Source organism: Antechinus flavipes, chromosome 1 (genome assembly GCF_016432865.1).
Source record: "Antechinus flavipes isolate AdamAnt ecotype Samford, QLD, Australia chromosome 1, AdamAnt_v2, whole genome shotgun sequence".
In the NCBI taxonomy this organism is placed as follows: Eukaryota; Metazoa; Chordata; class Mammalia; order Dasyuromorphia; family Dasyuridae; genus Antechinus; species Antechinus flavipes.
This window is the reverse complement of record NC_067398.1, coordinates 289,735,032-289,748,956: the sequence shown is the minus strand read 5'-3', so window position 1 is coordinate 289,748,956 and position 13,925 is coordinate 289,735,032. Positions and strand designations below refer to the sequence as shown.

General features: G+C 33.9%; 1 protein-coding gene across 1 annotated transcript in view; it reads right to left on the bottom strand.

Annotated features, from left to right (window-relative positions):
• The window catches only part of DMRT1 (doublesex and mab-3 related transcription factor 1), a 151,048-nt gene that overhangs the window by 86,429 nt on the left and 50,694 nt on the right, over positions 1–13,925 (bottom strand). Inside the window, exon 3 of the mRNA XM_051962416.1 lies at positions 2,384–2,667. Within this exon, the coding sequence (XP_051818376.1) occupies positions 2,384–2,667 (284 nt within the window). The remainder of the gene's footprint in view (positions 1–2,383; positions 2,668–13,925) is intronic.

Genomic DNA, 13,925 nt, shown 5'->3' with positions numbered 1-13,925 from the left:
ATTCACAATGAAACCAAGAACTTTAATAAAGGTGCCATAGAATAAATGTCATCTGTGGCATTAGGGGAATTTGGGAGGAGGAGGGGCTTCTGAGATCACAGATTCAGCTACAATTTAACATAAAGAGATACACATTTTTTCATATACATACAGACATAAGCACATACACATACTTCTTTCATTCCTTATCATGTGAATCTTTATGCCTATAACCCTATTCTATTTTCTTCTCCCTTTAAAAAAAAACTCAAATTTTAACAACCAAAATAAAAGAATTTTCTGATTGTAGTCGGTCATTCCCAAAACTAAAACAAAATATATGCCAAAATTATAAAGATGGGAATTACTCATTAGAATGTTCGTGGGACAGTTCTTAAAAATAATCCAAAGAAGACTCCTCTTAACCTCTCTTAAAACTATAAAGTTTCACTAGTGTATTGGGAAGAAGAAAAAAATTTATAATATCCTGAACATAGCAAACTGTGGGGAAACAACGTAATAAACAAAAAAAGCTGAGTGGATGAATGAATATAGAAATTTCCAGCAAAAGAATTAAGTCAGACAAATTTATTTCATTATCTTTTTTTGTGGAGGAAAAAGTATCAAGATGTTTTTAACTGTATTTTTCATTTTTAAAAAATTTTTTTAAGAGGAATGGCATTTTTAGTACAAAACAAAACAACATTTTAACAGACTGATGATTAAATGAAATCAGAAAGTGGAGGTAACTAACATATCATATCATATCATATCAACTCCTGTCCCTTTTAATTGCCAGCAAATAAATGAAAATATAAAGGAAGAGTTTTTAATTGGGGAAAAATCAGGTCAAACCTCCAAAGTTTCAAAGGCAAAGTTTTAGAAGTATTTCAAAATTTCAAGATCAGCTTAGTTCAGGCACACTGTATGTCATACACCTGAAAGAAGGATCACTATTCTCTCCCACCATATTTTCTACATAGAAAGTTCTCACTGACCTCTACACAATCTGGAGTATATAGGTTGCTTAGCAGGTTGCCACAATAGGAATTATACTGTAGAAAATCAATCATCACTCCTTACACACAAACCCTTCAGCACAGTGAAGTTCAAGCACTTTCTTTACTCTAAAATTTTAAAGATAGCCAAAGTAGGTGTACTGCAGTAGGATCACTATATGATCCAGGGACCCCTGAAAAGTCCCTGAGACACTTTCAAGATGTCCAAAAGATCCAAACTCCTTTCATAATAGTGTTAAAAGGTTTTAATTTCTATTACTGGAATTTGTCCTCAAGATAAAGTGATTTTCTTCTCCTAGCCCCCATTTCCTATGTTCATCCTCCCAAAAAAGAGCACTCAGAATTTTAATAGAGTTCTAAGCTGAGGAGGAAAAAAAACAGCCTAGAAGTTTATCTAACAAAAGTCATGGGATTGTTAATCATGTGTCACAAACCCTTTTGGCAGTCTGATGAAGCTAGGATCCCTCAGAGTAATGTTTGTTGTCTACATTAACAAATTTTTAGTATTAAATTTCAGTTAGTGGTGCTGTGAAATAGCTCTACAGATCCTACAAGATAAACCTTTAATACAGTTTTGTCCTCTTATTTTACAAATCAAGAAACTGTAAGAGATATAAAATGACTTTCCCAAAGTTACTCAACTAACTTAAATGACAAGAGCTTAGATTGGATCCCAGTTCTTTGTGAGCCAAAATTCAATAGTTTCCCCCCTCATTATGCTTTACCTATCTTTCAGAGAACTGCAGTGAGCACTTCTGATGATGCCTCATGAAAACCCCTTAATCATATGAAAACAAAAGTATGATCTACTAGCAAGTTATCTCTTTCTGGGAGATTTTACCAATTAGACAGTTAAACAAAACAATTTTTAGAAAATTAGAAAAGTGAAATTTAAAATACAAATGAAGAAGCAAGACATTAAAGACTAAAGTGGAATTCTTAAGCTTTCTCTGTGTCACATACCCTCTTCGGCAGTCTAATGAAGCCAATGGATCCTTCCCATCTTGGTATTTAATTGCATTAAATAAAATACATGGAATTACAAAGAAAATCAATTATATTAAAAATAATTACTTAAAAATGAAGTTCATGGGGCCCAAGTCACAAATTCTTACATTGAGAAAACTATGTTTCATTTGTTTTCATGTTTGTTTTAAATTCTGGCAACACCCTGTCCCCTTTCCCTAATTTTTTTTCTTATTCTCTCAACTTTTGTAGTCAATTTTCAAAACTGAGAAAATATGGAAGATAGCGAGAGGAGGAGGAGAGGGAGAGAGAGAAAGGAAGAAGAGGGAGATATTTGCCTCTCTCGATGTCTGTGTCTGTATGTGTGGAAGCAGGGGAGAAGAAGAGTGCACAATATGCTCATTTGGGTGACACAGTACCTGCCACTGGTTTCCTGACTGGCCAGACACATAAGTTGCTGGTAGGCTCCGAAGGCTGTTTTTCACTGGGGATCCCCCAAGTGTGCTCCCCATTTCCCCAGAAGAGGAATCAGTGGCCAAAGCCATTGAATACTGAGGGTAATTGTACAGATTGTTGTAGTATGGAAAGAGAGAGGGCTGGTAAAAACTGCCATAATAGGTGGAATCTGAGACCAGGTCAGATGTGTTCTCCAGGTGCCCTCTGCTGGTGACCGAAGGGATGTCTTGAATGACCATCCGACCCTCTATGGAAAAAGAAAGAAAATAAACATTAGCTTTTAAAATGTCCAGATCATCAAGAATTTTCCCTCCTCAACTCTAAGTATGCAATTTCCTCATTTTTTCCACTCTATTTCTGCTCTGTAGGAATTAAGTGTGCATAAACCCAGGGCAAAATCTTTGAGGCATAATTATTTTAATAAAAACGTACATATTATGTGCAATACTTTTAGGATGAAGCTGAATAATTGTTGTTTTTTTAAGCCAATGAAAAGCAATAAGCTTAATTCTAAAACAGTTGCAAATCAGTGAACTGAAGCCTTAAAATTAGGTTAAACTGTATGCAATTTCCTGTCATCAAATAATGAGCCCACAAACAGAGCAATCTGTCAACTTTCTCAGTCTTATCATTTTGAGGGATATATATACATATACATGTGTGTGTGTGTGTGTGTGTGTATATATATATATATATATATATATATATATATAGTAAAAAACACCAATCAATTTTTATGTACTATCTGAATTTGCATTGATCAGCCCCAGTAAATTCTCTGCAAGTACATTACTAAACCCTTTCTAGACTTCATCTTCTTTTACTTTTTTCCTTTCTCCAGTTAATGAGGAAAGAAATTAATTATCTGCATCCTCCTGTCCCCAGCTCCTTTCAGTATATGAACTGATTATTTCATTTTGTCCCCTTGTGGAAATACAAAGAGTTTCATAGCCTCTCTTAAGGGAAAGTCTACCTTCTCCTGACTCCCTCAGTAGATTTCTTTCCTCTTTTGACAATTAATTGCAAACACACCTTTCAATTGTCCATTTTTAATTCTTATAAGAAATATACTCGAATAAGACTTCATTGCCCTTTGAGAGTTATAATCATTCATTTAAATATTAATCAAGTTATCAGGTAAAAAATAACATTAGAATGTGAAAGGCAAAGAACTGTATTCTTGATTCACATTTCTCCTCACTCTTTTATTCATGGCACCAATCACATTAGCTTCAGTTCTAGCTCAATTTACCAATAAAAAGAGAATAGGAGTAATTCTTAAGGATAAAGAAGCAACATCTACAAATTCGTCCAAAAGCAATAAACAAAAGACTACATAAACTCAAAGAAATTATTTGACAACATCTGAATGTACACCACTATCACTTTTCCCTTAACCTATTTTCTAAATTTCCTATTCCCCATTTCCCAAAATACTTGCTTCATATATTGTTAAATAACAACAGCTGACACATACACACTACGTTTAAGGTTTGCAAAAAGAGCTTTACACATATAATATGATTTGATGCATAAAACATTCCTGAGTGACATACATTATAGTGCATGTATAGTGTATAGTATAGTATAGTGTGCTGTCATTTTACAAATGAGGGCTAAAGCTCAGAGATTTTGTCCTGCCCATTGTCACACAGCTAGAAAGTATCAGAGATAAGAACTGAAGTTCCTAAGCACTGTCAGCAATCATGATTTACTTTGTTCCATTTTTTAAATAAATAGTAGAATAAAATTCTTGACAATATCAGAAATCCAACTATTTTAAACTGCTGGGGAAGATGAACATGCCTAAAACATATGGTATTTTAGAAATTCAAAAAAAAATAACTGCTAAGACTCCTACTCCTTATGTAAAGGTGGCTGTTTTATGTTATTTTTAATTACGAAGGATCAAGTGTCCATGGAAAAGTGATCACACATGCTTCAACTGAAATAAAAATAACAAGATACTCCTGAAACCATCCTATGTCAGCAAATCTAAATGTTAACTACGACTACTCCTGACATTTTTTCATCTAACTCTCCTGATTTAATAAATAATATTTACCAAATTGGTTCTAGGTAAATAACTAGAGTTACTTTGGTACCTAAATCAGTCCATTGCCTTATTCACACATCATTTATATGGTATATATGAGAGAAACTTTTCATACACTCATGCTCCAATTCAATCTTGTCATCTTCTTCTGCCCTCAAATCCCTCTCTATAATATGTAATCAAGTCCCAATTATTCTCACCAATGAATGGAAAACCCAGTTGTGAATAATTCAAAAGAACAGGTAACAAAAGAAAAGAACAAAAATACACATATATTATGTATATGAATACAAAAATACACATATATTATGTATATGTAGGTATATTTTTAATGTTTAGTCATTTTTTAGTCATGTCCATCTCTTCATAATCCCATTTGGGGTTTCCTTTGCAAAATACTAGGGAGTTTGCCATTTCCTTCTTCAACTCATTTTACAGATGAGTAAGATGAAGCAAAAAAGAGTTAAAGACTTCTCCAGAGGCATATAACTAGTGTCTGAAGCTAGATTTGAACTTAAGATGAGCCCTTCATGACTCTAGATCCAGCTGCTCAATATTTATTGCCCAATATATAATAAACAAATATAATCATGCATACACATAAATATCTATGTATATATAAAACCTTGAAATGTTTTATTGTAAATAGATTTCCTTTATTCATTCACAAAAAAGCATTCACTCAGTGCCTATTGTATGTAATATGTTCTACTAGGTGTTATAGAGCATAATAAACAATATACTCCGTGCCTTCCAGAAATTCATAATCTAGCTATGGGAAATGAAATGTATACAGAAAACTGTCATAGATGTCATAAATGGCAGTATATAGGTACTATGAATGATTGAGGGGAAAGGAACATAAGATTTCAGAAAGCAACTATGGTGGTCATGAAGGTTTCAGGGGGAAATAATAGGGATTTTATTTAAATGGCACTGTACTTGGCTAGAACTTTTAATAAGCAAAAAGGAGGAAAGGCATTGCAAGGCATGGCAGAAAAGATCGATTCATATGTCAGGTTAGAAATAAATTTAGCAGTCCATGGGATATAAATAAATGCATTTTAAAGAAAATAATGAAATGCATTGTAGAATAAATTATCTTCATTATTTTGGTAAGTGGGTTTTTTCTTAATTTACCAACTTTATCTAACAATTAACATCTAGTATCATCAAATTTGACCATTAAAAGAGAGAAAAACAATTGTTTTAACCAAAATACATCACACATATGCAGTTTTCCTATTTAGAAAGTTTTTTCTTTTAAGATCATTTACAAAAAGTTAAATCCAAAGTCACTGTGGCAAAAAACAAATATGCTCACATGGCAATGAAGAAAACAAGACAGATGAAATTTATGGAGAATTAAAAAAAAAACAAAATGCAATCAAACTGTAAAAGGTTTTGAATTTCAGGTGGAATCAGAACATTATCCTGGATTCAGCGTGATTCAGTGACAGATTCTAAACACACAGGGAGATTACATGGTCCAAGGATGCTGTAAAATAGCTAATCTGGAGATACTGAGTAGGAAGGAAATAGGGCAGGCATGTGGTTAGATTAAAAAATAAACAAAAATCCTTATACACTGAAGTGAAAGCAAGAGGAATGGAAAGGAAGGGACATATTAGTCACCATAAAGGCCCATTTGGGGGTTTTCTTGGTAAGATAATTGAGTGATTTGCCATTTCCTTCTCCAGCTCATTTTACAGATGAGGAAACTGACATAAACAGGGTTAAGTGACTTGCATGGGATCATTAAGTGTCTGAGGCTGGATTTGAATTCATGGAAATTGAAGTCTTCCTAACTATAAGGTCAGTGTTCTATCCACCACACTATCACTATCCTTCTCAATCCTACAATGCCACTATTCTCTGAAACCCACTGCATGGCAAAAATATGTGATTCTCTTAAAATGATGCACAAGCAGCAGTATCATATAATGCTTTCTTTTGGTTTCCCTTCACAGTATGCAAAAGAATAAAGGCAAGGTACATTTAATCAGAGGTGTACAAATAGCAGTAAGATTATGGGACACAGATTTTAAAATCACAAACATGTTTTTTCCATGTACAAATAAACACTTCTTTTGAAAAGGGATATTCCTATTCATAAACAGCCTGTTTCTATTACAGAAGTCAACCAGTTCTAAAAACTTCATATATAATTTCACCAATTTTATCTCTTGCTTTATCTTCTAATCACAGATCTATCAACCCCAATCTAGCACATGAAAGGAAATACATGGTCAATCTTAGTATATAAGTCTAAAAAAACATTTTATTATGTTCTAGGATCCAAGTTAGCAATATAACTCCACATTTAAGGAAACAAAAAGCAAACTAACAAAAAACAACAAAAACCCAAGAATACCAGTCTTGGTCCTTAAAAAAATACAATGGCTTTCTGACATAAATCATTACTTTCAGAATTATCATTCATAGATATTTTAGAACTTGCAGTTGGGAAAATAAAGCTAAATACATTAAATATTCTCATTGCTATTGCCAAACCAATTTGTATCAAAGGAAGAAAACAAAAACAACTACTGACAGCAATAAGCCAAAACTAGAAATGAATGAAGCAGAGGGTGGGGTATTATAGAAATCCTTTTATTCTACAGGCCAAGGAACTCAGAAAGTAACATAATCTTCCCTTGTTCTTCCTCAGAATTAGGCAGAAGTAATGATAGACTTTAATACTTGATAACCTAATACTAATACTCAAAAATTTACTCAGTAAACTTTTTAGGTTTTAGGTTAGGCACTCACAGTACCTGCTACTTTTTTTTTCTCCACTAATATATACAGGATGAAATATGATTCACTCAGTCATGAAAGATCAATATCCACACATGAGAAATATCATTATTGATCTTTCAGTACTGCACGCTAGTTTTCAGGTCTATGGCATATTAATAGCAGTTAACCAGTAATTCATTTTAAGGTATGTGGTTGGTTGGTTGGTTGGTTGGTTGGTGTTTTTTTTCCTCCCTTCAATTCTAGCAGTAGCATATCTTGGGAACACTGTCAAATGTGCCTATGGAATTCCTTAAAATCAGACCTCTAGCCTCATCTACCAAATGATACAATTCTAAAAGATGTAAATAAAAATGAGTTTATTTTATTTTACAGGAAAAATGTCCAATATGCTGGTCTGTCCCCATGTCCCCTTCTCTCTCTTACTCACTTTTAGTTGTCCAAAGATAAACAAGAGTCATGGAAAACTAATTGATGAACTTTCAATGGTAGTATAGTTTTTAGTGCTATAAAAACCTAGAAGGTACCCATTGACTGAGTTAAAATGGTACATAAATAAAATGCAGTAATACTAGTTCCATAGAGAACAATTAATATAGAGAACTCAGAGAAGTATAGGAAGATTTATATGAATTTACTCAGAATAAAGTAGAAATTAGGGAAATAATATACACTTCAATTACAATGCAAACCAAAAAAAAAAACCCTCTGAAATGCTATATTGGCCCTGGAGATGAGAAAATATAGCATTATTCCCTCTCTACAGAGACTGACAATCATAGGTATGGAATATGGTATACATTCTCAGACATGAATGTTTTTTAATTGGTTCTCAAACATTTTACCCCCTTTTATATTAACATTTTTGTTAAAGAAGAAATAGTTCTTTAGTTAGGAGAAAGAGGAAATACATATTTAGATGTGTCTCACTCATGAAAGTTAATAAGGGAATGATTAAATGCCTATGGTGAGAGTGAGTGTTCCATTGTAATGAAAAGACTCCTCTTTATACTACGGTCTATTGGTTAATTGGGTTTCTGGTTCTGCCTAATTCTATCTGGGTACAATATTGCATCCTCAATTTGAGAGGGCGCCCAAAACAACAGATACATAAAATCTAGATATTTCAAGAGAACATACATTTTCAGGGGAAGAGAGACTAGATGAAATACACACATTTTAGGATCTGTAATTTCATCAAGGTGAGGAATTACCTCCACAAATGCAGACCAAGAAAGCCCTTTATCTCTTGGTAGTAGCATGTCTCTGAAGGTTGTGGCCAAAAAGTTCATTAACTGAAAGTCAACTTGGCAATGAGACTCTCCAAACTGAGCTAGTTTATTTCTGACATATGCCAGACATACAAAATGTACTCACTTATAAAATTAAGTTACAGGACCATTTCAGAGCTGGAAGGGACTCAAAAGAGCTCATCTAGTTATAGAAGCATAGATTTAAATTTGACAGAACCTCAGAGGTCAGTAGTTCAAGGAAAATGAGATCCAGGAAGGGATAAGTGACTTGTCCACAGGCAGACAAGGTATTTAAGTTTTCTGGCTTAATTCTGTTGTTCACTCTTCCACATTATTTTCCTATTGAAAATCTATTTTACCCCAAAAGTCTAAAAAGCTGCAAACTCTTTGATCTAGCAGTATCACTATTGGGTCTGTATCCCCAAGAGATCATAAAAGAGGAAAATTCTAATAGACTTGTGATACAAAGTGTCATTTACATCCAGATAGAATTATAGAGACTGAATATGGATCAAAGCATAATATTTTCAATTTTCGGGGTTATTTGCTTGTTTTTTCTTGTGTTTTCCCTTTTGATCTTATTTTTGTTTTGCTCAACATGATGAACATGAAAATATGTCTAGAAAAATTACACGCTTAACCTTTATAGGATTGCTTACTGGTTGAGGACGGGGTAAGGGAAGGAGAGGGAGAAAAATTTGGAACACAAGGTTTTGTAAAGGTGAATGTTGAAAACTATCTTTGCATATATTTGGAAAAAAAGACTATTAAAATTTCTTTAAAAAAAAGAAAAATAGAGGGAAAATAAAGTTTCATGTCATATGGGGTTTTGCAAATAAGCAATTTTAAAGCAAATTTTAATGCCTTTTGTTTTTATATCATGGCCATTGCTGGATATAATTTACAATCATCATTTAGTCCTCACTTGTAACAATAAAATAAGTAAAAAAAATCCTTTCCACTTCTGAATGTATGCTCACACATGAGCATGAGCTCATACATACACAAGAAGGGATAAATTAGCCTAGTTTAGAACTCAAGACAAAGATTCTAGACAGACTGTCCCGCCCATGACTACTGAACAATCTAAGTAATCCTAAAATAACCTGTATACAGTCTTTGAGAACCCTTTGAGGTCCACATCACAACGAGGCATCAGAGAAGGACTTTTACTGAAAACAGAAAAATTCTGTTGGATAAACTGGAAGTTTGCAGCCAAGTTGCAAAAAACTTTAAAAGCTAAAACACAAGAGGGAAAGGGATACACATATGCAAAAATGTTTGTAGCAGCTCTTTTTGCAGTGGCAAGGAATTGGAAATTGAGTGCATACCCATCAGCTGGGGGAATGGCTGAATAAGTTATGGTATATGAATGTCATAGAATATTACTGTTCTATAAGGAATGTAAGCAGAAAAGCCTGGAAAGACTTACATGAACTGATGCTGAGTGAAGTGAGCAAAACCAGGAGAACAATGTACACAGTAACAAGATAATGTGATAATCAACTGTAACAGACTTGGCTCTTCTCAGTAATTCAGAGATTAAAGAAAATTCCAATAGACTTAGAATGGAAAATGCTACCTGCATCCAGAGAGAGAACTATGGACACAATGTGAATTGAAGCACAGAATTTTCACCTTTTTTGTTTGTTTTTTCTTTCTTGCAGTTTTTTTTTTCCCTTTGGACTGGTTTTCCTTGTACAATATGACAAATATGGAAATATGATTAAAAGAATTGGACATATTTAACCTATATCAGATTGCTTGTTATCTTGAGGAAGGGAGAAAAACATATAGTCTTACAAAAATGAATGCTGAAAATTATCTTTATATATATTTAGAAACACAAAATACTATTGAGGAAAAAACTGGAAGAAGGAATTAATTGAGTTGTAATTATAATTCACATTAAATTGTATTTAATAGTTTACCAAAAAAAAAAAAACTAAGCACAAATTTATTTAATTCTAGAAGCAATAGGGAGCCATTGGAGTATAATGAGGAGGGGAGTGACATGGTAGGATCCACATTTAAGAAAAATCACTTTGTCTGCTATATGAAAGATGGATTAGAATGGAAAGGAAATAAGCATTTTATTAAGTTCTTACTATGTGCCAGATGCTTTGCAAATATGGTCTCATTCAATCTTCACAACAACCTAGTAAGCCAGGTGCTATTATTATCCCCATATTACAGTAGAGGAAACTGAAGAAAACAGGTTAAGTGACATGCCCACAATCACATAGTAAATAGTGGCTAGATTAGAAGTAAGGTCTTCCTTAATCTACTGTGCTACCTTGCTATTCCCAATTTGTGCAGTGAAGAGAATCCAAGCAAAATGAACAGTTAGGGAGGCACAGTGATAAAACTAGAAGACAAGTGAAGAAAGCCTGAACAAAGACTAGAGAGAAAGGGTCAATTGTAAAAGATGTCATGGAGGTAGAAACAGCAAAATCAGCCAACTGGTTTGATGTGTGAGAGAGATGAGGTCATACCAAGCAGGTGATGAATTACGTTATTGTCCAGAGACCAGGCTAGTTAAGCTTCAAGAGAAAGATTCCCCACCATTGTTCTTGGTGTAATAGCTTTTATGACAGTAACTCTCAAAGACCAATTCTCAAGTTGCAGAAGAGCTGTGATCTGTATTAGTGAGAGAAGTACTTCCACTTACAAAATTACAAATGTAAATAAAATTTGTATTTGTATAAATTACAATACAAAATTAAATTAAGTATTAATGTTTACTATAGCATAGAAGGTAAAGACTCTTAATCCCTTAGGAGACTGGGAGTTCTGAGTTGCAGTAGGACTAAAGCAGACCAAATGTCCTCACTAAGTCCAGCATCTCTGGTGCTGGAGCCTCTGATAGGAGTAGAAGACTGTTTGAGAAGGGGTGAATTAGCCTAGGTTAGAACTCCGGACAAAGATTCTAGACAGATTGTCAAAGGAGCCAGGCCCATAAGTGCTGCTTCCAACTCTGAGGGAGATATGAAGAGAGACAAAGAGAATAAGGGAGGGAGAGAAGGACAGAAGAAAGGAAGAAAGGAGGGGAGAGAGAAAGACAGAGAGGAAAAAGGAGAAAGGAGAGGGGGAAAAGGAGACTGATAGCACAGAGAGGAAGGAAGAAGGATGGGGGGAAAAGAATGAAAGTAGGAGAGAGGGATAGAGGGAAAAAGAGACAGACAGACAGATACAGACAGAAAGAAACAGTGTGACTGTTGGGGAGGCAGAAAATGCATGATATAGAGAAGAGGGGGGAAATTCAGTAGTAGTTTTAAAAATACAAATTCTAGGTTTCATGTCCATAAAAGAATATTTTCTATAACATTCGAGTTTCCATAAAACTCCTCCCAACTTTTCCCTCATGCATCTCAGAAGCCTAAACCAAGAAAATTATGTGTAGGGAGTGACAGAATATTTTCTCCTCCTCCTTCCTGCTGCTTGAATAATAGAAGAAAATAAAGTACATTGGTCCCAAGGTATACATTAAGATCGGAGACTAATAACTAGGAAAAACTAGAGAAATGAGAATATAAGGAAGCCAGAGTTAGATAGGAATGCAATAACAACACGGTAAGATATCTTTGATATATTCTCCTTTCCAATGAGATGACTCAGAAATATGAGAGAACAGTTTAAAGATTATGCTCAAGAAATGTCAATGAGGAAAAGATACATATTGATTTCTCCTCCTGTCCTTGTACATCAAAATAATGGAAGATATTAAGATTAGGGATGGTAATATCCATGTAATAATAGTAAGAGTAACAATAAAATCAATTGAGAAGGCATTATTGACTCTGAACACATATACCTCCCTCATCTCTATAAAACATACCATTTGTTCATTAGTACAAAGAAATATTTGTTGTTGTTATTTTCAGGTGTGTCCAATTCTTCATGACTACAAATAGTTTTCTTGGCAGAGATACTAGAGTGGTTTGCCATTTCCTTCTTTAGCTAATTTACAGATGAGGAAATTGAGTCAAACAAAGTTAAGTGCCCTTGCCCAGGGTCAGCTAGTTTAAGTGTCTGAGACTGGATTTGAACTCAGGAAAATGAGTCTTCCTGATTCTAGATCCCTGGTGTCACCTAGCTGCCCCTTTCATATAAATATACATTTGTATATACTTGCAGCATCTTTATAAATCTAATATTGTTATATGGTTGGAATTCAAGAAAAACTACAGGCTCCTGAGCATCACTCAGGGAACAATGAAGAGATGCACAGTGGGTAGGGAAAGACTTAGAAATATTACAAATAAGGAATTATGGAGAGCCAGATTAAAGAAGTTAGCATAAACCAAAAAGAAAATGTACCAATCAACTGGTTTGAGAGCAAGAAGCAAACCAAAGGATAACTTTTGTGACCTGCTGATATCCTCTTAGAGTGATAAGAGAAAGTGAGGAAGATATCAGAAACATGCAGTGGCCTCCCAATGGCAAATTTATCAGAGGACTTGAACAAGAGTAAGGCAATCAATGAGCATTTATTGTGCTAACCATGTAGCAGACATTGTGCCCACACAGATTATAATATCTGAATATGAAATAGTTATCATGGTGGTCTATAAAAGTATCTAAGGTATGTGATGAAGCCATAGGAAGGAAAATTCAAGATTTCCTAGATATCTATTTTCAGCTGTTCATAACACCATACTTATTTCATTGACTCAGCAGTTGGCAGAATACAAAATTCCTTGGTTTGTGTTCTTTCTTGATTTTAAAAAGAAAATTAATGTAGTATCATAAAGTAATGTAGTATCATAAATCACAATCTTAAAATCTCTCTTTCAAGATGTCTGCCATGCTCAACCACAAAATCAGTTCCACTGATTATCATAAAGTGAGGCACCAAACAGGGAAAATGATTAATGAAGGCATCCACCACTGGCACCGGCACATCTTATGCAAAGTTCATATGGATTCATGTGTGCAACCTACTATGTTGACTATACTGAGAAGTCCAGAAAAGTGCTCTAGTGATACAGACATGAGATATAATAAAATAATGAGACATGAAACATGAGACATAAAAATAATGCATTCTGCCCATTTTACAATTAGATAAATAGCTCATTCAAGTAATTCCCAAATACATATATCTTGGATGGGCACTACATATGGAGAATGAGAAAAGACCAGAATTGAAGAAATGATCTATCATGATCATTTACAAATTTGGGCAACATTTTTTTTAAAAAAATTTAAAAATTAAAAAAAAACACTTTAAAAATGAATTGATGATTTTCTTTTAAATCTTTGCAACTTTCCAATGACTAGCTATCTCAAGCCCCAGTAGAACTCAACTTTTTATTATAAGAGAAATTATAGTTAAGCAAAAATTAATACACTGATCACATCTGATAATAGATGCTTCATTCTGCATCTACTAGTCTGCCCTTCTCTGCCAAAAGAAAGGAGAGAGGATCACAA